The sequence below is a fragment of the Lampetra fluviatilis genome, chromosome 6 (assembly GCF_964198595.1).
Source record: "Lampetra fluviatilis chromosome 6, kcLamFluv1.1, whole genome shotgun sequence".
In the NCBI taxonomy this organism is placed as follows: Eukaryota; Metazoa; Chordata; class Hyperoartia; order Petromyzontiformes; family Petromyzontidae; genus Lampetra; species Lampetra fluviatilis.
In genome coordinates, this window is record NC_136280.1 from 6,403,907 (window position 1) to 6,427,744 (window position 23,838).

The 23,838-nt window shown below is 40.2% G+C and overlaps 1 protein-coding gene across 1 annotated transcript in view; it reads left to right on the forward strand.

The window, feature by feature from the left end:
• Positions 1-23,838, forward strand: part of LOC144933091 (transmembrane protein 132E-like) — a 143,966-nt gene that overhangs the window by 59,766 nt on the left and 60,362 nt on the right. The window contains exon 3 of the mRNA XM_078857608.1: positions 4,482-4,637. Coding sequence (XP_078713734.1) covers positions 4,482-4,637 — 156 coding nt within the window. The remainder of the gene's footprint in view (positions 1-4,481; positions 4,638-23,838) is intronic.

Genomic DNA, 23,838 nt, shown 5'->3' on the forward strand with positions numbered 1-23,838 from the left:
TTTATAAACAATGAAGAAAAAGAATGCTTATGCATGGAGTCTGTAATATATTCCAACATGCATATGTCCATAGAAGTGTGAGGAATATATGTGTACACATATTTATAAATGCATACTACTTCCGCATGGATCAGCAACATGGACATTGACAGAGAAAATGGAACAAAACCCAAAGCTTATACACATAGATTAGGGACATGCGGAAGTTGAATATGTCATGTTGACTCTTAAGCCACTGAAGCTATGCACTTTTAAATCTAGATTGAAAACTCATTTCTTTGAAACTTCTTTTTGTGTTTAGTTTGTTGTCCTTCCCCCGCACCTCCAATTACATATTCAAGTAACGTTCAGTAAGTGTGCTTGGGCAGGATAGGGTATGTCGCTACAAGGGATGATGGCTAGCATTCAAGAATAATGACTACAGTGGTACCAAAGAGAGGGAACGTGCTCCAGAGGATGTCCACAATGGAGATGGAGCAATAAAATCAGCTAAATGAAAATAACACCAAACATTAACATTACTGCTTCACATTTATTTTGTTTGAACATATAAGACTAATGGGGGTTGTTTGACCGTGCGACCCCAAGGTGGTTCGTGTGGGTTGGTGAATGGTGGGATTGATGAGTGGGAAGGAGACGGTGCTCGAACCGGTTCAGATATTACTCGCCGCTGATGTTAGCCGCACCCAGGAATCAAACTCAGGCGACCAGATTCATAGCCCTGGTACCGTACCACCCCCTACCCCCATGAATAAATAATGTCAAGCCATATACAGTACCCCGATTTCAGAAATGTCCCAATTATTACAATACTACGGTTGGGCTCCTGTCGTACAACCTCTGCAGGACTGCAAAAGCAAAACCTTGACTTAAACTCGAAGTCATCCATACTCAATAAAGAAGAATGGAGGGAAGATGACAGCCCAGTGTGTTGCCTGGTAACCAACAGAAGATGCTGCAATTGAAGGCTGCAAGCCAATCGTTTCTTTTGTATTTTCTGTTTTACTTTCAGGCAATAGCATTCAGCTTGGTGTTACATTGGAGTAAAATATACTGGTAGGAATCCACTGGTTCCACCAGCCCACAGGGGATTATTGTGTCCGTCCGTCGTGCAAAAAGGGGCTGGGTGAGGAGGGAGGGGCTGGGTGGGGAGGGGAGGGTGGGGAGGGTGGGGAGGCTGGGGAGGGGCTGGGTGGGGAGGGTGGGGAGGGTGGGGTGGGGAGGGTGGGGAGGGGTTGGGTAGGGAGGGAGGGTGGGGCTGGGAGGGGTGGGGCTGGGTGGGGAGGGGAGGGGCTGGTCACCCCGTGGTGCCCTTATAAAACTCAACGTTTAACCTACTCACTCCGGCTTGTGCCCGCCCTCACAGTCGGGCATATTTGCGGAATACACCACACCGCCGTTGACCCTGGCCATTGACCGAGCAACCCAACGTTCCTACCAGCTCCGTCCGCAGGAATGTGTTTTGGCGAGACTGCATTGGCAGTGGTGCACAAGCAGAAATTAACAACAAAACGCCCAACACAGTCGTCAACAACACTTCCTTAAAAATCTATAACAGGTGACGTTTTGGACAATGGCCCTCCTTCAGAGCAGATGATGCGCCTATTATATATAGTACTTTTAAGGCAGTGTGTTTGATGGATGTGAATTTATTTTTTAGTCATGACATGATACTTTTTTGTTATGTATGCACAAATTGTTACACTAATAAACACTCAATGAGTACATATATCTACAGGGTTGAATATATAAAATTATTGTAGAAAATGTGATTATAGAAAATGTGCCTCCTTTTTTACATATACCCTGCTACTAAAATGTGTCTATACATTTGTTTTGTATATATGCACGGTATGGAACAAAACACCACATAGAAGGAAATTATAAACTTCACAAGTGTTAACCACATAAAGGTACTGATCGGAAGATGGTACGCATGAAATGAGGATGCCATGTGATACAAATTTTACCTAATCCATTCCATGGAATTAAAAGGCATGCTTATTTATAAGTTGTCGAAAGCTATCTTCTTAGGATTTTCATTTCTGTCATTTCACGCAAAATCAATAGAAGCAATTACAAAATTGAGTGGTAATCAGTTTAAAATTCCCATTATATGCTTGCAATTTTCTAAACTACTGCTCATTATGAGAAAGACGTGGTTGGCTGCAATTGAATAGTTGAAAGCTTTTCAAGATTACAATCTGACATTTACTACAATGCCAGTTCTATACGAGGCTAAAGTGCCCTCAACCTGGATGGAAAGGGATACATTTTTTGCCGAATCATTAATGTTGAGATAACTTGCACAATGATGTCCAATCGCTGATTACAATTCTGGCGCAATGACAATACACCACATGCAGAAATTGAACGCCGTGGTTAGAAATTAGCAGGTATGAACTGCGAACCTCATTGATGTCGTGTTTTTTGGCCCGCCATTCTGCCGTGTTTTTTTTGCAAAAGCTATTATTTTCCAGACAGTCGGTCCCGTTCTGCAATGTTCAATGCGTGCGCAGACGAGTCCAACACTGCAATGAGTCAAATTTGCCAGAGCTGGGCACGGGAGCTCGAGCGGGGCGACGCAAGTACAGAACGTTCCCGCACATGGTGTCTCAATTACAGCAGTGGAATTGCGACGATCTCAATCCGGGGACGGCTCTCACTGAAGTTAGCGCTGAGTCGGCGTAAAATCAAATTCTGCCCTCTTCGTGTGGCACATTTTTGTTACCCACATTTCACGAATGGGCGGTGGAAAGTCGGGAACAATGTGTCGGGTATCTACAAGAGGACAATGATGATGGTGATGGTAATGATGGCAATGATGAAGATGATAATGATTTCAATGATGATTATTACGAAGCATTTTATGATGATGAAGCATACACACTCACACAAGGTAAAAATCTTCCCCCATGTAGCTTTATATATTATTGGGCCAAATTATGTCAAGAGTGATGGAGTGGTTAGTACACTGCAATGCAGAAATTGTCGTGGGCCTCCCATAGATCAACTCAGCCTTAAATGGGTGCCTGATTGTTGTATGGAGTACACATCAAGTACAGGTGCACAGTTGGCAAGAGTTGGTGGATGAGGATATTTGCGGTTTGTTGTCTGTGTAGATGTTAGGGTTGGTGATTCAGAAATAGATTAAAATTCGTGGATTCATATATTATAGCTGTGAATGTTACCATTCTCATCATTAGCATCATAGTCAACTGTGTCTGTCCTTTGCGAAGCAGGTTATACCTGTGCAGACTCAAATAGTGGCTCTGAAGGGGTGAAAGCCACTGACACCCACACTTATATGTACGTATGTTGAACTTCTTTCGCACCGTACGTAGCCAATTGTGCCTATAAAGGCTACGTGGATATGTGTCTTTGTATGTGTGGGTTGTTGTTCACCACTGGGTGTGAATTGTCCTTCGCGCACTCTTCTTTATTACCATCTATCGATTTCCTTTTTGCTTGTTTGCATTTTGTAAGGCTGTTTGAGATGCCGTGGCGTATCAGCGCTAAAAACATGCAAATCCTTGAACAGCACTACAAGCATTGTATGAATGTTGAACTTCTTTTGCACCATTCGTAGCCGACCGCACTAATCGGAGTTGCGGGGTAAGGACAACAAACTAAACACAGTTCTAAAGAAATGAGTTTCCAACCTAGATTTAAAAGTAGATAGCTCCAGTGGCTTCCTAATACCGGAAGGAAGAATGTTCCAGACGGCCGCAGAAGCCCATTTGAAAGCGCGCGATGCAGTGGCCGTTTTTGTTCGATGGCCAGCCAAAAGCGCTCTCAGGATGACCGGAATTCGCGTGATGGTTTATGCTCCTAGACGAGATCAGCAAGGTATTGTGGTTCATATATGAATGTATGCGTGTGTGTCAGATGGCTCAGATGCTGATTGGTCAGCTCTGTCGATGGGAAAGTTTTTTGTCATGAGATCATGAAACTTGCAGCGAAATACCCTTGATCCTCCCCTACCTGGTAATTAGCTGTCAAACCGGGAGCCGAATGGTGCCACGTGCATTCCTCATCGAAAATTGGCAGCCAAATAAATTTGGTAGTGGTTTGAAGGAAGTTTTCCAACCGACGGAATTTACACGGGATTGGGTACTCCGTTAGAACTTTGACAGTTACCATCATGTACAGTCGTTTCAATTACAGACACTCAAATATCTGATCAAACTTTTACTATCTGTATCACACGAGTGAGTATATGTTTCATATTCTCTATTTTATTAATTTTGTTGCATATTATTTTGCTGTAAATATTCACAGTGGTTTAACGTGTAATTAAACGTAATGCATTTTTTGTTATTAAATCAACGGTTTGAAGAACACACATCAGCAGACGCGTTTTTAATAGGTAGCGCAATGAGTCGGCGCTTTTGGAGAACTACACTCACCGGTGACGGTGATTCAAGGTGACCTCACGAGAAATAACACACTTGCGTTGGAAACATTTTTTTGTTTTGTAGAATGAAGGTGAAGAAAGGAGTGACTCTTCTGTCCGTGGTGTCCGCAAGCCCGAACCAGTGGGGGGTGACTAGTGACATCGTAGCAGGAACAAAGCACGCCGTTGCCACCGTTACCCTCCGCAAGATGCGCGGTGCCTCCTCCTCCTCCTCGGGAAGGTAAGAGACCACTCGAGCATACAGTCGACGTGACACAAAAACTGCATCGCATGCAAATAAATAAAGCAGCAAAGGTGAAGACCCCCCCGGGCCCGGACTTGCGCACGCAACTGCTGGCGGAAGCGCGGCTCATTAAAAAAAAAGTGACTTGGCCTACTCTTCCACACTCGCCAGAGATCTCGGAAGAGGTGGGGGTACTCACGTTGCATCTCGCCACAGGCAAGGAGCGCATTAAGACAAGTTTATCCATTTGTACAGCTGGGTGGATAGAGCTGGGGGATTTCATGAACTTGTTCATTATTTCAACCACGCACCGGGAGATAAAACCGGTGGAATCTGGATTGTGGGTTCAGTGTGGTAACCATTACACCACGACAGCTTGTTAAAATCACTTTTCAGACATGGGTGAAATTTAGTTTGAGGAAGCGCTTTGCAATTAGCATTTTTTAACTGCAACACCGTGTCACAATTAAAGTATACATCGCCGGACACATATAACAGACACGAAAAAGAAATATATTATTATGATATCCTGTGCATAACTGGATTAGTAACTTCTACGTCCTTCATGTAGGATATCACTTACAATGTAATTGCATTAAATTCGTACAGTACTTGGTACGGTGTAATTCAACGTGGAACTATAGACACAAATATGGCTGGGGCACGGTGCTAAGCCAAACCAGCCAGCTTGTTTACTGTGCATGCACTTGCCCTGACAGCCTGTAAAGGGCAAATGGAGGATATCTGTATTTGTGGCATATAAACCTGACCTGTGCCTCCCTTAGGTCACCTGTGTCTGAAATGATTACCTGGCGTGGTGTGTCAACATCGGGCACGGGCTGTGGGGTGGAGAGAGAAATGAGTCCAGCCATTGGGAGCGGGTCCCCACCAGCCTCTCATTTGCTGTAATAGCCTTAAAAGTGCTCATCAATGCAAACTTACCCAAGTGGCGTGTATCCGGGCTGTTTTGCCGGGCCCTCTTTATGTATCCATGTACTGTGCACATGCAGTATCCGAAAGGCTTTGAAGAAATTATACTTTAAATGATGGCAGCATTAACCTAATGTTTGAATTCGAAGCGCCTAAACACACCATTTGCCGAATATGTAAGGGAATTAATTTAGTAAATAATGTATAAACGTTTGGGATTACAACGTTATAAGTCAATTGATGTTTGGGATGAAAATGACTACGTTGAATGGACTGGAAATGGTACTGATAAATTGTCCATTACGTGAGGATTTGTTTTACTTTTATGCTCAGTTAAAAGCAAAGTGAACCACTTTATTATTTTTATTGTCTTGCTATCTGCTCATTGGATATTGACACTCATTTATACGAAATGTGAAATTAATCTTGATCTATCCCTTATACTCATTTTGTGGGAGTATTTAACAGTTCTTAAGCAAGTGTAATACAATACCACAATACAATTACGATTAATTAACTAGTAAAATGCAATTTGTACTCATAGAGAATCTATAAAATGACACATTTTCTGTAGACTGGAAACGTCGTAGGAGGAAAGGGTGATTCTGTGTATGGGGGTTGTGGATTTACAAAAAAAACAGTAGGGTGTTATTGGAGAATAAAAATAAGTCTCAAGTCTGGATTGAGAAGAGAGGGAGGAAGCCAATAGTGCTGACTTACTATGGGGAGAGAATTTCAAGCGGAGGAGTGACCTCCCACAATTTGTTAGGCTGTGGGTTACACCAAGAGGCTTGTGTCCCGAGAGCAAAGTCGACGAGTCGGGCGAGGAGAGAGACGACATGGGAGAGTTAGGCTTGCAAAAAAATATTCACATTTACCGTCTTTTCAGAGAGTTGTGGTAATCTTGTAAATTGACGTCCGATTAAATTGAGAGTAAATACTGAAGACTTTTTGTGAGATGTGATCTTGTTTGTACGTATGAGTCAGGAAGTCTGGCAGTGAAATTCCATGTCATCTGCAATGTTGTGGGGTGTGCGGTGGACCTTTCTTGTGGAACGCCACAGCTTTGTACTTTTATTATAATTGAAAAATAATTGCAGCCAGAATGCAAAATGCACGTGTTATGCGATTTGGTTAAAATGCTTTGAGAGAGAAATTGGCTGAAGGCTGCAATGAATCATGGATTAAAGATAAATATATTCCCACCGTGTTATTAATTATGATTATTTATGCACAAACACAACTGGGTCTCATGTTTCCTTTCTTCTTTTATTCTGAGAACATTTCATGATGTTCATAGGGTCCAAAGTTTGAACGCTGCCTTTTGGTGAATTTAGGTGAATGGTGCGCGTGCCATCTTTGAGACAATGGTCATTTTAGCTTGTCAAAAAAAATCTATGCCAAGAGACATTCCAACATGAAACATCGTGTGGTTTGCTTGTTTGCGTTAATGCAAATTGGCATCCTCACTCTAAAAACTGGCTAAATGGAAAAACATCTCAAAGGCCAATACTGTGCTTCCTTCTAGCGAGGTAATTATTACTGACAACAGCAGTTCGTGGGGTTTAATGACCGCAGGTTGAAGTTTTTTTTCTCCAGACAATCTACGATGCAGGTAGATACCGTGAACACGATCAAAGGATGACTGAATATAAAGTACTCCTGTTACTCTGTCATAAGGTCTGGTTGGCACATCATTACACATTGTATAATATATCTGTTCTTAATGATTGTATATATATAGCATTGTGGAAGGTCGGTCCTCCTTTGTAACCTCAATAAACTGGAACTCTGACTGGCCATACCTGCTGTCAACTCAATGCCCCTGTTCAAACCCAAGATCAGCACCCTCCTCCTCTGTCCATCACTTTATTCCACTTCAAAAATATAGCATGTATATGCATGCCTATATAGCATTGCATATATGTCGTATCTTTCCCCATTCAATCCCTGCTGTTTTGTGCAGCATTTTCACACGTGGCTGTGTTAGAATCCTGCTCTAATCCAAAATTGTATTGTGCTCTATATTCAGCTTGACTTTTGACAAGTGCATACTTGACATACCAATGTCATGTAAAGATATGTTCATTTCACCAGTTCACATTCATATGCTTTTTTTTAAATAAAGCTATCGCTTCTTATGTAACGTTATTGAAATTAAGCAAATATATAAATATTTTTTTAAGGTGTTGCATGCAAGTGTAATAATAGACAAATCCTGCATTTAAATAAAAAGTACCTGACCTTTCGACTTCTAACTACAACCCTACTGATTTGTTTTGTAATTTGATAAGTCTGTAAATGAGCGTAAGTTATGCAATATATATTGTACTTAAAATTAAATACTATAGTCATAAACAGTATATGTAAATGCATATGCATTAACATAATGAAAAATTTCAAAGATTGTGTTGCAATATGGAAACACTGCTAAAGTGGGCCACCGTGGCAGCACTGGGGAGGTCGGCTGCAGGGGGGGAAAGAGAAGGGGGGGGAGGAGGCGGGGCAGAAAGTGGACCCCGTGGCAGCAGCTGGGTCACTGGAGTAGAGATCGGAGAGAGATGCACAGAGAGAGAGAGAAAGACACACCGAGAGTCAGAAATGACAGCTGACATAGGCAGGTAGGATGGAAACATCACAGTCAGTTAAGATTTTACCTGGTTAATAACGTCCTTCCAATGATGTTTGTACCCATCTTCTCAGTTGAAGTTGTGTCTGTGTTTATATATCTGGATGGCTTCATGAACAAATCTCTGATAATAGCCGATGGGTTTGCAGAGTACCTTCGTCTTGGAAAAGTAAATTTCGTATGAGCCCACTGCGTTAAAACAATGATAAGCAATGGCAGAGGTATTGGTCCTACTGTGTTTCAGATCTGCCTTGTGTTCACGAACGCGGTCCGAGACATGTCGTTTCGTTTCCCCAATGTAACTGCTGCCGCAGCCACAACTCAGTTTGTAGACACCCGGGTATTGCATATCAGGAATCACATCCTTTACAGATGGGATCAAATCACGGATTTTGTGTACTGTGTTGAAACGAACCTGGATCTTGTGTTTGTTTAAGATTTTGAAAATCTTTTTGGTAACCCCTGCTATGTATGGCAACGTGATGGTATTGATTGGATCCTCAGATGGTTGTCTCCCCATGGCTGGGGAGACAGCTTTGCGGATTGTACGGTCAGAATATCCGTTCATCCTGAGGACTTGGTGTATGTGCCCCAGCTCACTGGCTAGGTGATGCTGATCGTAGATGCAACATGCCTTATGGTGTAGTGTTTTGATTAGGGAATTATTCTGGGCCGGATGGTGGTGGGAATCAGGCTTTAGATAGGCATCCGTGCGGGTGGCTTTCCTGTAGACAGTGTCCCAATGAGCCATCAGGTCTCTTCTCGATCAAAACGTCCAGGAATGGTAGCTTACCATCCTTTTCCACTTCCATGTGGATTTTATAGATGGGTGTATGGAATTGATGTGGTTGAGAAATTGGGTAAATGCTGGCAGGCCATGTGGCCAGATGACGAACGTGTCATCTACGTATCTCTTCCACAAGGAAGGAAGTAGGGTGGATGTCTGGATGGCATCTGTCTCAAATTTCTCCATGAAAACATTCGCTACCGCTGGCGATAAGGGAGAACCCCTTGGGGTACCTTCATTTTGTTTGTAAAATGTACCTTTCCAGGTGAAGTAAGTGTTGGTAAAGCAGTGTCTTACTAAAGTTGGTACACCTGTATTCAGTCCCTGTTGGACCAAGTCTTCAATGATTGCAATGGTATCAGGTACAGGAACCTTGGTGAACAGAGAAACTACATTAAAGCTGACGAGCAAATCAACTGGAGACAGTGAGATGTCCTTAATTCGAGAAATCAAGTGAGCTGAGTTAAATACAGCTGAGGTGGTCTTGCCCGTGAAAGGAAGCAGAGTCTCAGACATAAATGGGGCTAGTTTGTAGGTGGGTGAGTTAATGGTGGAGACGATAGGACGGAACAGGGTACCTTCTTTGTGGATTTTTGGATAGCCATAAAATCTGGGTGGTCTAGCAGCCGAAGGTTTTAGAGAGCGCTGGTTGTTTGAATCGATAAGATAAGTCGAATTAGTGATAATATTGTTGTTTTTGTAACTAGGCGGTTGGTGAGATCTCTGTTGATTTTGGTATAGCTGCCATCATTAAGAAGAATTTTGATGTTGTAAGTGGTTTTATCCACGATGACAGTGGCATTGCCCTTGTCGGCTGAGAGGATGACTATGTCATCTCTGTTTTTTTATTCAGAGAGTTCAACACCCTCGTCCTTGCTGATGTTGCTAATGGTTTTCTTAGCGTTTTTGATGATAGCAGCGATTTCAGATCTATCATCCATTGTGATGTGTTTAGGGGTGACTGCGAAATTCAACCCTTTAGCTAGTACCGATTTTAGGCTATCGGAAATTGGGATGCTACTATGATTGATGACAATCTTGTTAACATATAACTTTTTAGCGTGTGGCTCTGGCTTCTTTTTTGACAGGAGGTTTAATTTAGTAATCAAATTAACTTTACATTTGGTTGACATGGAAGTAGCTGAATAAACTGTAATGTTATCTACGTGGTCCCAATCAGATGTGAACATTATATCTGTTAATTCTAAGTGTGATTGTAAGAGAATATTGTCTAAATGATCAAGTTCAAATCGGAGCAATCTCATTCTCTCTGAGATTGGAGCTAGGCTGGCCCTAAACAAAATCCGATTAGAGTTAGGAGAAGTGACAGCAGCAGATGTGAGTGTAAAGGCGATCGATATTACCATATTGTCACGGCATCTCTTCAAGGCGCTCTTCTTCCACCTCCAACCCAGCTTAAATATACGCTCCAAGCTTGGTGGTGTTTCATTCTTCACCTGACGACGGCTGCTTGCGTTGTAGCCGAAACGTCGTGAGAATTATTTTATTATGTTTTATTTTTATTATTTTATTATTTTCCTTCTACGTGACTTTACCGAAAGAACCAAGAAGATGAATCCCTGCAGTCACGAAAGCTTTAAATCGAAATTTAAAGGTGAGAGACTCAATCAGGTGAGCCTTTTTGTCTCACAGTCTGTTAAAAGATCGAATAGTTGTGTGGAAACCCTCCCCACAGAGGCGGTTCAATCTTGATTTGAAACTTTCGTGACTGCAGGAATCCATACTCTTTGGTTCTTTCGGTAAAGTCACGTAGGTAGAAAAATAATAGATCATGACGTTTCGATCGCAACACAAGCAATCGTCATCAGGTGGAACAACCACAGCAAGAACAAACTGCTGAAGTAGGCGAAAGATCTGCCATGGCACGAGGTTATATAGTAGGCCTCGGCAGTAGGGGGGGAGAGAGAAGGGGGGGAGTAGGCGAGGCAGAAAGTAGACCCTGCAGTAGCACCCAGGTCACTGGAGTAAAACACAGATACAACTTCAACCGAGAAGATGGGTACAAACTGAGCAATCATTGGAAGAACGTTATTAACCAGGTAAAGTCTTAACTGACTGTGATGTTTCCATCCTACCTGCCTATGTCAGCTGTTATTTCCGACTCTCTGTGTGTCTTTCTCTCTCTCTGTGCATCTCTCTCCGATCTCTATGCCCACTTAATTATCTTACGTCAGCATGGTGTCTCACATTTTGATTTGTTTGCTTCTGATTTATATTTTGCTACTGTATTCAATTGTAGATTGATTTGTATCTTATTAGGAAGCTCCTGGAGCTGTGCACTTATAAATATCGATTGAAAACTGATTTTTGTGTTTAGTTTGTTGTCCTTCCCGAACACCTCCGATTAGCATGGTTGGCTACGTATGGTGCGAAAGAAGTTCAATATACATACATGCATTATCACATGAATATAACCTGTTCATAAAGATCACCGAGATGCAAATAAGAATTAATTTATAAATCAACTCAGAACAAAATATAAAGCTTATATGAGAAAAGGCTTTTATACTGATGACTATATACATAGTGTCATTCAGATTCTAAAGAAATGCAGTACTGCTGCACCCATTAGCAACAATGATCACATGCAAAATAAACGTTCTTAAATACTGTTCTTTTGCTGTACTCGTTTAGACGTTATTTCAATAGGAATGTTTAAATTGAAAGCTACGAAAGAATAACCATAATGCTCATGGGAATGTTAACAATTGCAATACTGGCATAGTGGTCGAAAGTGGGACGATGCATCAGAAAAAAGCAATTCAAAAACAAAGTTCAATGACATTTTCTTTCCATTAAATTTGCATTTTTATTGAAAAGTTGTGCTATGTTCGAGATGTATTCAAGGAAGTTAAGTATTTTGGATCACTTACACTGGTCTACAGCCAAAATGCTTCCGAAATAAATGTAGTTCAGATTTACTAATTCTGGGTCACTGAAAATGAAAATTATGCTTAAAATTGTTGCTTGGATCTAGCCTTCAAAATATGCGACTGGGTCAGTATATATGACCCTTGACTTGGGAATGATGGAGAATAAGTGAGTTAGAAAAGAAAGGGATATCAATTTAAACCAGAAATGACTAAAATACATCTTTGACTGGATCTATTAATAAATATATGACTGGGTTTGGACAGTACAGTACTTGCTTTTTGAGCAAAACAATGAGTGATGCAATCTGAACCTGGTATTGCATCATGCATGAAATAAATTGCATCATGTTATTCCTAGAAGTCTGCTGAACAAATTGCCCTTATTTGTCAGTGTTTGATTTTGCAAAGGGACACATTTCTATACTCTTTGGTTCTTTCAGTAAAGTCACGTAGGTAGAAATAAAATAATATAAAATAAAACAATTCACGACGTTTCGATCACAGCATAAGCAATCCTCATCAGGTGGAAACACCACAGCAAGAAAAAAATGCTGAAGTGGGCGAGAGAGCTGCCATGGCAAGAGGTTATATAGGTAAGACAGGGGGGAGGAGCAAGGGGGAAAAGGGGGGGGTGTGGGGTAGGGGAAGGAGGTGGGCTGCGTGAGCGCCAGGGGGAGAGGAAGTGATGTTTGGGGGAGAAGTAGGCGGGACTAAAAAGCTGGGGAACGGGGGGAAAGAGACTCTCTAATCGGACCATTCAAGCGGCTCTCCCTAAAGGTCTCAGACAGAAATCGAGCCAGTTGTAGGTAGGTGAGTCTAGTAGTAACTAGACCACCCAGATTCTATGGTCTTCCAAAAATCCATAAAGACGGTGCACCACTTCGGCCCATTGTTTCCACTATCAACTCACCTACCTACAACTGGCTCGATTTCTGTCTGAGACCTTGCTTCCATTCACTGGCAAGACTACCTCAGCAGTACGTAACTCAGCTCACTTGGTCTCTCTAATCAAGGGCATTTCACTGTCCCCAGATGATTTGCTCGTCAGCTTTAATGTAGTTTCTCTGTTCACCAAGGTTCCTGTACCTGACACCTTAGCAATAATTGAAGACTTGGTCCAACATGGACTGAATCCTGAAGTACCAACTTTAGTTAGGCACTGCCTTACCAACACTTACTTCACCTGGAATGGTACTTTCTACAAACAAAATGAAGGTACCCCCATGGGTTCCTCCTTATCACCAGTGATGGCGAATGTTTACATGGAGAAATTTGAGACAGATGCCATTCAGACATCCACCCTACGTCCTTCCTTGTGGTAGATACGTAGATGACACTTTCATCATTTGGACACATGGCCTGCCAACTTTGAACCAATTTCTCAACCACATCAATTCCATATACCCATCCATAAAATGTGTGACTGCAGGAATTCATATTCTATGGTTCCTTCAGTAAAGTCACGTAGATATAAAAATAATAAGAAAAATAAAGTTAATTAAAATAATAATAAAAAACACGAATGTAGACTGTAGCCTGGTTCTTAATCGGAGTGGCAGTCTATACTGGCAGTCTATAATGTAGACTGTAGCCTGGTTCTAAACTTCGGTGAGTGTATTGGCAGTCTATAATGTAGACTGTAGCCTGGTTCTTAGCCTCAGTGAGTGTACTGGCAGTCTATAATGTAGACTGTAGTTTTTAAGCTTGGTGAGCATATTAGCAGTCTTGTCAAGGGAGCAAAGGTCAAGTCATAACTTGATTTGTGTCGTTTTCTTGTGATCTCAGCCCAGGGCACATATGTCCCGCCCACTTCGTTCTGACACTGAGACGTTTTGTGGCACTGCATGTTCCGTGCTTCACATTGGTGCTCTCTGACCCCACGGCACATAGGCCCCACCCACTTCTTTGCGCTTGTGCCACGCCCTATTTTTAAACCTTTGTAATGTGAGGATATATCCGGGTCGCTGACGGATCACAACTCGTTACGATGATTGGTGGAAAGGTACCACGTGACCCGGGTATTAAATAGGGGTGGAACCGAACAACACGTGGTCAGAACTGGAACGAACGAAGGAAGGGGCCACGCGGGAGTCCAGGCTGCCACGTGGCCACGCGTCTCTCTATCCCTCTCACGCTGTCTGTCAGCAGCGTGAAGGAGTGTTGTAAAGAAAGGCAAATAAAGACCGGATTACAGAAGTCGTTTCCCCGACCTTTATTACACCTTTATAAACGGTTGTCTTTGGTGACCTCCCCCTGCTTTCCTCCTGAAGACGATCGCTTGTGTGGTGATAGAAACGTCGTGGTTTTTATATTTTTCTTTTATTTTTATTACCGAAAGTAGCAAGATTGAGTCTTCATTATAGACTACCAGTACGCTCACTCAGGTTAAGAACCAGGCTACAGTCTACATTATAGACTGGCAGTACACTCACACCGATTAAGAACCAAGCTACAGTCTACATTAGTGGTTTTTATTTTATTTATTTTTTATTAAATTTTAATTAGTTTTATTTCTTATTCACTTTTTTATGTTTCTATCTACGTGACTTTACCGAAAGAATCAAAGAATATTCACACCTCATAACACGAGGTGAACTGAAAGACCTTGTCAGGGATTTGGAACTACCCAAGAGTAAGGCAGACCTGTTGGGCTGGAATCTCCTGGCAGGTGATTTTAGGGTTTCCATGTTCCGTGACCATCAAAAGGATCTTGTCCCATTCTTCTTCATGGAAGGTGATCTTGTAGCCTGCAACAACATCGATGGTGTGATGGCAACCCTCAACATTGTTCATAATCCAGATGAGTGGAGACTGTTCATTGATTCATCGAAGATCAGTCTTAAAGCTGTTTTGCTGCATAATGGAAATGTTTTGCCATACATTCCATTTGGTCATGCAGTCCACATGAAGGAAACGTATGACAACATGAAATAACTTTTGAGGTGCATAAACTATGACCAACATCAGTGGCAGCTTTGTGGCGATATGAAGGTTGTTGCTCTCTTGCTTTGTCTGCAGACTGGATACACAAAGTGCTGTTGCGAATGAGATAATCGCGTGAGAAATTCCCACTACATTAAGATAGATTGGCCACTCCGACAGTCATTGGAGCGTGGGAGGAAACGTGTTCAGCATCCACCACTTCAAGGAAGATTTTGTTACCACCTTTACACATCAGCTGGATCTGATGAAGAACTTTATCAAAGCCATGGACAAAACACAAGCAGCTTTCAAGTACCTTCGTGCAAAATTTCCAAGGTTAAGTGAAGCTAAGATAAAGGAAGGTGTCTTTGTTGGTTCTCAGATTCGTGAACTTCTTCGAGATTATGCATTTGACAGTGCACTGCGTAGCAATGAAAGCACGGCATGGAACGCCTTCCAGTTAGTGGCAACAAATTTTCTCGGAAACAGCAAGGCACACAACTACAGGGAGTTGGTGGAAAACCTCCTCAAGGCATACAAAAGCCTTGGTTGCAACATGTCACTAAATATAAAAATTTTGCACTCATCTAGATTTATTCCCACCAAACTGCGGAGCAGGAGCGACGGAAATGGCGAGCAATTTCACCAGGACATTGCAACAATGGAGAAACGCTATCAGGGCAAATGTAGCTCATCAATGCTTTCAGACTATTGCTGGACAGTGACAAGAGATGCTCCATTTAATGAATACAAGAGACATACCAAGAAGCGCCGAGTGGACACTGAATAAGAAATAAACTATGTACTTATATACACATAATTGTTTGTTGCATTTTGTTTCATAATACATTTATTTATATAACCCCTTTGCTGATTTTTTAAGTCTTACATAAACAGGACAGGTGAAATGTTATCATGTAAAGCAACCATAAAGACATGAAAAGACCTACGTAGGTTTACAATTTACGAGTAAAACTCTACTATCTACACAATATACATACACGTAAAATGTAAAAACTTAAATATCTTGGGAACAGTAGCCAATAAGTTATTTTAATTGTTATGTTTGAAGCAGACGACATCTAAAACATTTTTATTTTATACCTACGTGACTTTACTGAAAGAACCAAAGAGTAGTATGTAGACCAGTGTTATCAAACGGGACCTTCACACCGCTAACTAAACGTATTATTCACCCGAACCAAGCCTGCTCTTCATTGTATCCCTATGTCGCTCAGCCATATAACTGTTGTATACATTTCCTTTTAATGGCTATCATTATTGTATGGGGATTTTAATGGGGCTGACTGGACTGTACACAGTTGTCAGGGAATCTTTATCATACCATACAGTATGTTGATTCCCCTGTACATCATTAGTTATATAACCAAGCCAGCGAGAATTAATTCTCCTATAAGAAAAATATACAATTTATATACCTTCATTTATGCTGCAAAAATCATTTTTAAATGTTGTTTTTAGTAATTGCGGTGTGCTGTGGTATGTTTTTTTAACATCACGTTTACAAAATTAAGTAAAATAAAAATATAATGCGAGTACAGATAGGAATGAAATCACTCAATCGGAAGTTTAATACGTAGGCTTTCACGACCAATATTATTCATAGTCGAGGTTTGTTGGGTTACATCGCATACATTTACATTTTAACGACACATTTATATTAACGCGATCTAATCTAAAAAAAAGTGTACGTCTATCAAAGAGATGGAGCAATGAAATGTAGCTTGTGTGCAGGTGCTAGGTGGATTATTATTATCATTTTGCAGGATCGCGAGATTTGTGAGGCTTTCATCAAGCAGTGGATGAACCATTGGCAATGATGATAATTACATTTTATATTTTTTAATTGCATCCATTTTGTTTTGGTTGGAATTTTAATTTAGGGATCACTCCTGCACACTGACAGTGATTAATAAATATACTGAACAGAATTTTTCAACTTTCTAAATGTTGGACATTAGTTTGGCTTTTGTGTAATGCCTTTTCAGAAACCATGTTGACTCAGCTCTAACCTTGTACAATGTGCTACATTGGTATTGAGGGGGAAGGGTAGTCTTTTGTTCGAGACGATCTATTCTTATTCGTATTGTATAATTCAGCAGACATTCCTTATTCTTGGTTCTTTCGGTAAAGTAAAGTAAATAGAAAATAAAAATAATTTAATGAAATTTTTAAATAGAAAATAATAAAAGCAAAAAAACCCACGACGTTCTGTTCGCAACACAAGCGGTCTTCATCAGGCGGAGAGAAAAGAAGGGGCAAGCCTCCAAATGCAGGAGGCGTGCCCCCTCTTTACCGAAAGAACAAAGAATATGAATTCCTGCAGCCATGATAGTTTTAAGTCCTACATTCCATATTCCAATTATACACAAACTCAACAAGTACCAATGCATGGCTTCATTCATCAATATGGTTCTTACACTCATGATACATGCATCGGATCGCGCATGTACGAATCTATTATTATGCTTTGTATGTATTGCATGTAATGGGTTTACATTCGCCTCTAAAGCCGGTATTTATGACTGCAATGTAAAATATATATATATCGATTCATCGGATTGAATCGTGACCCCTGAATTGCAACCATTAATTCAACCACCCATGAAGTATATCACTCCACTTCTGATGCAAAGAAACATGAAATAAACAAAAAGCAGAACCAACTGCAGCAATTGTAATCAAAATGGTAACAGCCACACTGCTGTACGAATGGCTAATTTAACTGACGACCTATTTTTTGTTAGCAGTGTCACGCTGCATTTAAATTCGAACATCAATAAATATTACATGTTTTGAGTAGGGTGGATGGTTTCATGGTGGAACATTTCATATCGTTGTTGAACATCTCCGTGTCCCTCATTTGAATGCATCGGGTCAAATACAGAGTATTGCACAAATGTGTAATTGCTCTGCTACCAAATGCTCTCATCCTATAATGAACAATGCTCGTGAGCACGTTGTGCAATATATGCAAAGTATTGTCAGCCTCCATGCTCCAGAGCACATCTTGTTACAATATTAAAATATAATTCACCTGTAATTGAGACAGTACACTGCGTTTGAATGCTAACATTAAGAAATAATTAGCGGGAGAGCGTATCGCTATTAATGTTCGAGTGGGCTGGATGGTTTTATAGTGTGCCGTGCGTCGTTGTTGGCGAACATTTTTCCATCTTAAAGAGCTATCGTGGCCATCATTGACAACGCAGTGTGCAAATAACATCGTAGTTATAATTGTCACTGAAGAATGTCAACTGGTTGCGTGAATATGCAAGGGAGGGAAACTTTTCAATATAATGTCCACACGAGGACAAGGGCAATGCATTATGCACTGCATTTTAAAATATATGCTCCGTGGTCAAGGTCAAGAGGTCATTGATGCCACCACTGATTCCACCACACCTCACAATTGCTTCCTGCCTTCTGCTAGATCCTATAATTGTTGCAAAGTTTAAACCCGACCTCCAAGGTCCACACTCATGGTTTCCCCGTCGTTTGGTTTCAAGTCTTCCCTTTGGTTATCGACCCCTGGTGTCCCACTCCAATGTGTGTGTTCAGTAATTTGCGCTCCTCCACCCTGCACATGTGTCCCATTCATCATAGCCTCCTTTTTTTCTCTTGCTACCTTACGTACGATCGCGGCCTCACGACCGCGCCTTACCCTCGTAAAACCTCTCAACGAGGAGACCAGCACCTCATTGTCCACACGCTTTGTTTGATCTGTCATTAATCTCATTTGCTCAGACGGGGCCACACCCAATAATATTCGCACTTTATTGAATAAACGTGTATCTTAACTATCCCATCCCTTCCCGCCTCTAAAACACTGTATTGCTAACCTTACCCCTTTCCCCCTATATATATGTTTTCATATTGTATTGTTGAATTGATGTACGCAGCCACGGCGTGCCGGCTGCTTTATCTCCCTTGCGTGTGAAAAAAACGAATTTAATAATCTACAGAACGTTTTTGCAATGTTCTCTTCCCAACGTCCAAGTTGCTTACCTTATCCTGTCGTGAAATTCCAAACACACTCCATGTGCACTTGTATTCATATACCAGGAGCTTCTATTTTAGTTGACTGGACAGCTGTGAAAAAATACCTTTTTAGCTCATCGGATTCCTCCAGTATAAATAAATATTATGATTCTATTCAAGTCAAGGTTCCGTGTCCGTACAGTCACTGGGACATGACTGCTGATTGCATGTTCTCCCCGTGGTCGTGTTGTTTTTCCCTCCACATTTAGAAACAAGCTTTTAGAGTAGTTGGCTGCCATAAATTTCCACATGATAAGCCACTTCGTTGTGGCCAGGTCGCTTCTGAAAAAGAACTACATAGTAAATAGTAAATTTAATCTTTTGGAACATCATCTGGTTTATGTATTAAGACCAGAAACGTAGTCATGAATTATATATATATAGATTATGAATTAACTTTAAGCAAAGTCAAATTTACACTGTCACATATACACTCAGCCACCTCCAAACAAAACCAGACTATAACTTCTCCAGATATATCAATTTTATAATGGACCTTAAAATGTAACCATTAACTGTGCACATGACTTTGTATCTCACTTATCTGTTTTTATTGTAACGACTGTTCACAAAGGCAGTTTCCTTGTCACAGTTGTGTTTATCCTGACAGTCATGATTTCGATGCCTTTCAATGCTTCTTCTGACATGAAAAAGGTGGTTTCATGGGTATTATATATAAATATAAAATGGAGTGCCGTGTCCTGTGAGATATTTAAGAATGTTAACGTCACGCTCTAAAGTTAATTTGGTAGAAAATGTGCGAGAGAATGTGCATTCTCGCTTGAGCGCTCTGTAATGCCACATTTGTAAATATAACGAATTAAAACCTGTTGCCGAAGGTGTTATTGTTTGCTTATGTTTATCATCAACAAAACATACATATATTCGCGAGATTTTCTTCCAAAATGAGTTCGTTTCCAAATTTCGAAATTGTGTTATTATTTTTAAATAACATAGACATATTATTTAAATGTTTATCTACTTATTTAACTACTTATTGCATTATTTATGTAATTATATATTATTCGTGTGTATCCAGTGCTCTGTGTGAATGTCACGTGTAAAAGCATTTGCTAAATAAATGTTGTCATTTGTAAATGTAAGGTACGTTTAAGTAAATAAAGAACGAAGGGTGACAAATATAGATCTTCATATGAACACAGCTGGCCATAGTCATACTTTATCAACCAACATAAATCCTAAACAACTGCCTGTCACATTATTAAGGGTTAGCCATGGGCAATTAACTGTCTGTTTGATCTAGGCAGAAATCCGTACTTGCTGTGCTGTACGTTGATGTCATAAGATGGAGGAGCAGTAGAACATCATTTCAGACATTGCAATGGAATTTAAAAAAAATATATTGCCGTGCTTGAAATACAAGTACACGCATTATGCAAAGAACATTGACAATAAATGCCATTGGTGCAAATTACGTGACTTGATAATACAATTTTACATTTTTCACAGTGGGGTAGACATGACAGAATGAAACGGCATATTGAAATAATGACAGTGCCATCTCTGCCTGACACATGTACCACACAATACAAGCCTGTTAACATCAAACTGACACGCCAGCTCTGGAAGCTTTGCTTGATAAATATGATCGAGTACTGTATGTCATCTACAATTTACAACGTTTGTTGCACCATATTGGCTTTGGAATTGTTTGCAAAGATGTCGATAATGATGATTTTTTTTTGTACAAATTGTTAAGATTAATATTTGTGAAATTATTGCTTTCTGTAATCATGACTTGAATTAAAGTTTTTTCGATTCAAGATACCATTAAAGTTTAATTCAAATTATTATAGTTTTAAATACAACATGGAAGTTTGCACATTATGCAGTAACATGCATCACTACAGACTTCAATGGGGGCAATATTTGATGCACCAACTATTTTCCAAGGTTATTTGAGCTTAAAATGTTCAATGTATCTACTGTGTTTAGATATAATTAATAAATCCATGGGCAATACCTACAACATTAAATTATTTATAAAGGATTTTTCTATATTTCACTGCTCATTTTATATACAGTGCTAAGATTACGTGAACATTTAAAATACATATTTTTGCTGAGAGGAATATATTTACTGGCATATTTTCCTTGCTGTATTTTTTAAGGCTTGAATATTGCAATTTTTCTAAGCAATTGGACTATGTATGATTACTGCATCAGTAAAAATGCCATTTACTATATAATGCTAAGATTACAATCAAAATATTCTGATATATGGGTATGAAATATTTATAGTCGGAAATAAAACAGCTGGACAAAAATGATTATCAGCTTGAAATAAAATAGCGAAACGTCCATTAGGACACTCTAAAAGCTATTTGGGCCACTCCTGGCTGTAAGTACATATCAATCATCAAACACAGCATACTAATGATACGCTTATTATCGTGCAATACCATAATTGAAGGATGTGAAATAAACCATTAATTTAGTATCCTAGGTTGGACATCGCGATAAAGAAGCACAGTGAATGGCAATGTTAAAAGGAAAGATGAAGACCGAGTGTCTGAGCGCTCCCACAGCTCACTGAGGTCCATACCGAGACCCAGTAACAACAGCGCTTTTTGTCGCAAAAAATGTCCGTCCCTTTCGAGGCATCTTTCAAACTTTACACACTGTTGCGGATTTATATTAATCGGACTTCGCCAGTGCTCAAGCATTATTTTTTGCTTAATTTGTTATAAAAAAAAATAGTTTCTTCAAAACGCATCCCACATAGTTGTGAAAACCGTGCGTCTAGAGAATGTGACGTGATCCTTGCCTTTAATCATTATTACACTCCATATGTTTCACGAGTTTTCCTGCACAGGGCATTTTCAATAACGTTTGTGAAAACCAATTGAAATGCGTGTACTCTATCACAGTTGTTTATTATCACTGCTAAGCTTAAGTGACGAGCATTTAATATACAAAAAGGATGCATATGCAGTGCTATTGCATACAACAAAATTCCTCCTACTAAAATGAATGTATACTGTATAAGGTTCCACAGCTAGAAGTGCACAGAGTTAAATAACAATAAAAAAAAATTGACTGCACTTATTTGTGGTCAGTTTGCTTTAATTTTATATGTTCGTTTAAAAGCCACCTATTTTTTCCCAAAACAGCTTTTGACATTTCATTTCTACGGGAGTACATAAAAGCACATCATGCCCCTTAAGGGGAAATAATGTGATATCATTGTACTCTAGACAGAGTTGGGCATGACATTTATTGCATCTTATCAAATTTTTAGCACACCCATAATGTTGAAAATGCTGAAAAAAATCAATTTTCATTCTAGCAAGACATTGTAACTTAGCCCTATGCATTCAATGTTTATCACAGCTTTAAAGCTGCCTGGCAGAATGCTGAATATGTAAACCTGTACACAGCCTGAAGGTATGTGTGTGTGTGACGTTAGTGTTTTTTCTCCTCTGAAGCATAGCAATTTAATAGCTTGTTTCATGATTATTTTTCTAATCCAAAATGCTATTGATGCTGATGATAAAAATATCACCATTATCATCATCATGATAATGTACATTTGCCGTTGAAAAGTGTACATGTAGTCAACATATTTAATATAAACACTCTCTTTAAATAAAATTTAAGAGGTATTATAAAACGTCCAATTTGTGCGCAAAATTTTATTTTGAACAGTGTATTGTACTCATGGTGTATTTGAATGTTGAACACGCTCTACATTGAACACTATCTACATTGCGTATACGATTTCAAATTCCCCCCGCCCCCCCGATCTGTTGGGCTTTTTTCTCCTGAATTTAAATCATGCTAGTGCACATATGCATTAAACCAGTTAGAAAACACTACACATTTTTCATTAATGTCCATTTGTACACACTATAGAAATATTGCACGTATTAAAGCATGCTCTTAATCCACGACAGTCATGAATCCCTTTAATGGATTTATGATAGCAATGTTTTTTTTCCTTTCCCTTTTAGAACGCACACATGACATTGTTGCACACGAGGATACCCAGCGCTCAAAAAGGCAGCATCATTTCGTGGGCCAGTTGTAGGTGGTCTGAACACACACACGTGGTTTGCACTCGTCAGCTATCCGAGTGGAGTGCTATAATTGAAGTTTAACAATGTCATCGATCGCAATGGATTTTGGTTTTATACGCATATCAAAGACAACACTTTTGTAGCACAGAACTGTGACAGTAACCAAAGTCAATTCATAATTGATGATTTGGGAAGACGAGGAATCATTTTAAAACAAATGTATTTCGATAATATACCAAGTAATCCACCATATAATCAAATAACAATGTAATTTACACTGCAACATTAAGGCCCTGACACACCAAGTCGGTCATGGGAGTTGGTTGACCATGCTTCTCGATTACCGGTCAATGCAGGTTGACGAAGGGATGAGAGAGTTTGCGAGGCAGTGTAGCCACACCAGTTCAGAAATGACTTGTCACTGATGTTAACTGTGGCTGGGAGTTTAGAGGGGTTATTTTGTTTGATTTTATTTTTATCACAGATCATGCCGTTTAGCCAGTTGGCCAGCTATTTTACAAGTAAAATTGAAGGTTGTGATGTAGCCAAACAAAATGAGTTAAATATGTGTGGTATGTACGTTGAACTTCTTTCACGCCGTACGTAGCGAACCATGCTAATCAGAGGTGCTAAATATAAGTCACCAGTCCCCTCCCCCTCCCCCCGTCCCCTCCATCCCCCTATGTTGGTTCTTATTCCCTTCTCTCCCCCTCCCCTGGATTCCACTCTTGGTCTCCCACCTACAGTAGGTGAGGCACTGAGCCCAATTTCTCCCCTCCTTTACATTTAAGGGCATAGAGTCTAGGCTTTGGTCCGTGGATTGTCTGTGGCCCCTTACCCACGACGCAGTTTTCGCTTCGTCCTGGGCTCATGTTGGAATATAATAACTATTACATAATTCACGAGGTTCATGGCCGCAGTGCAGCACTCACCA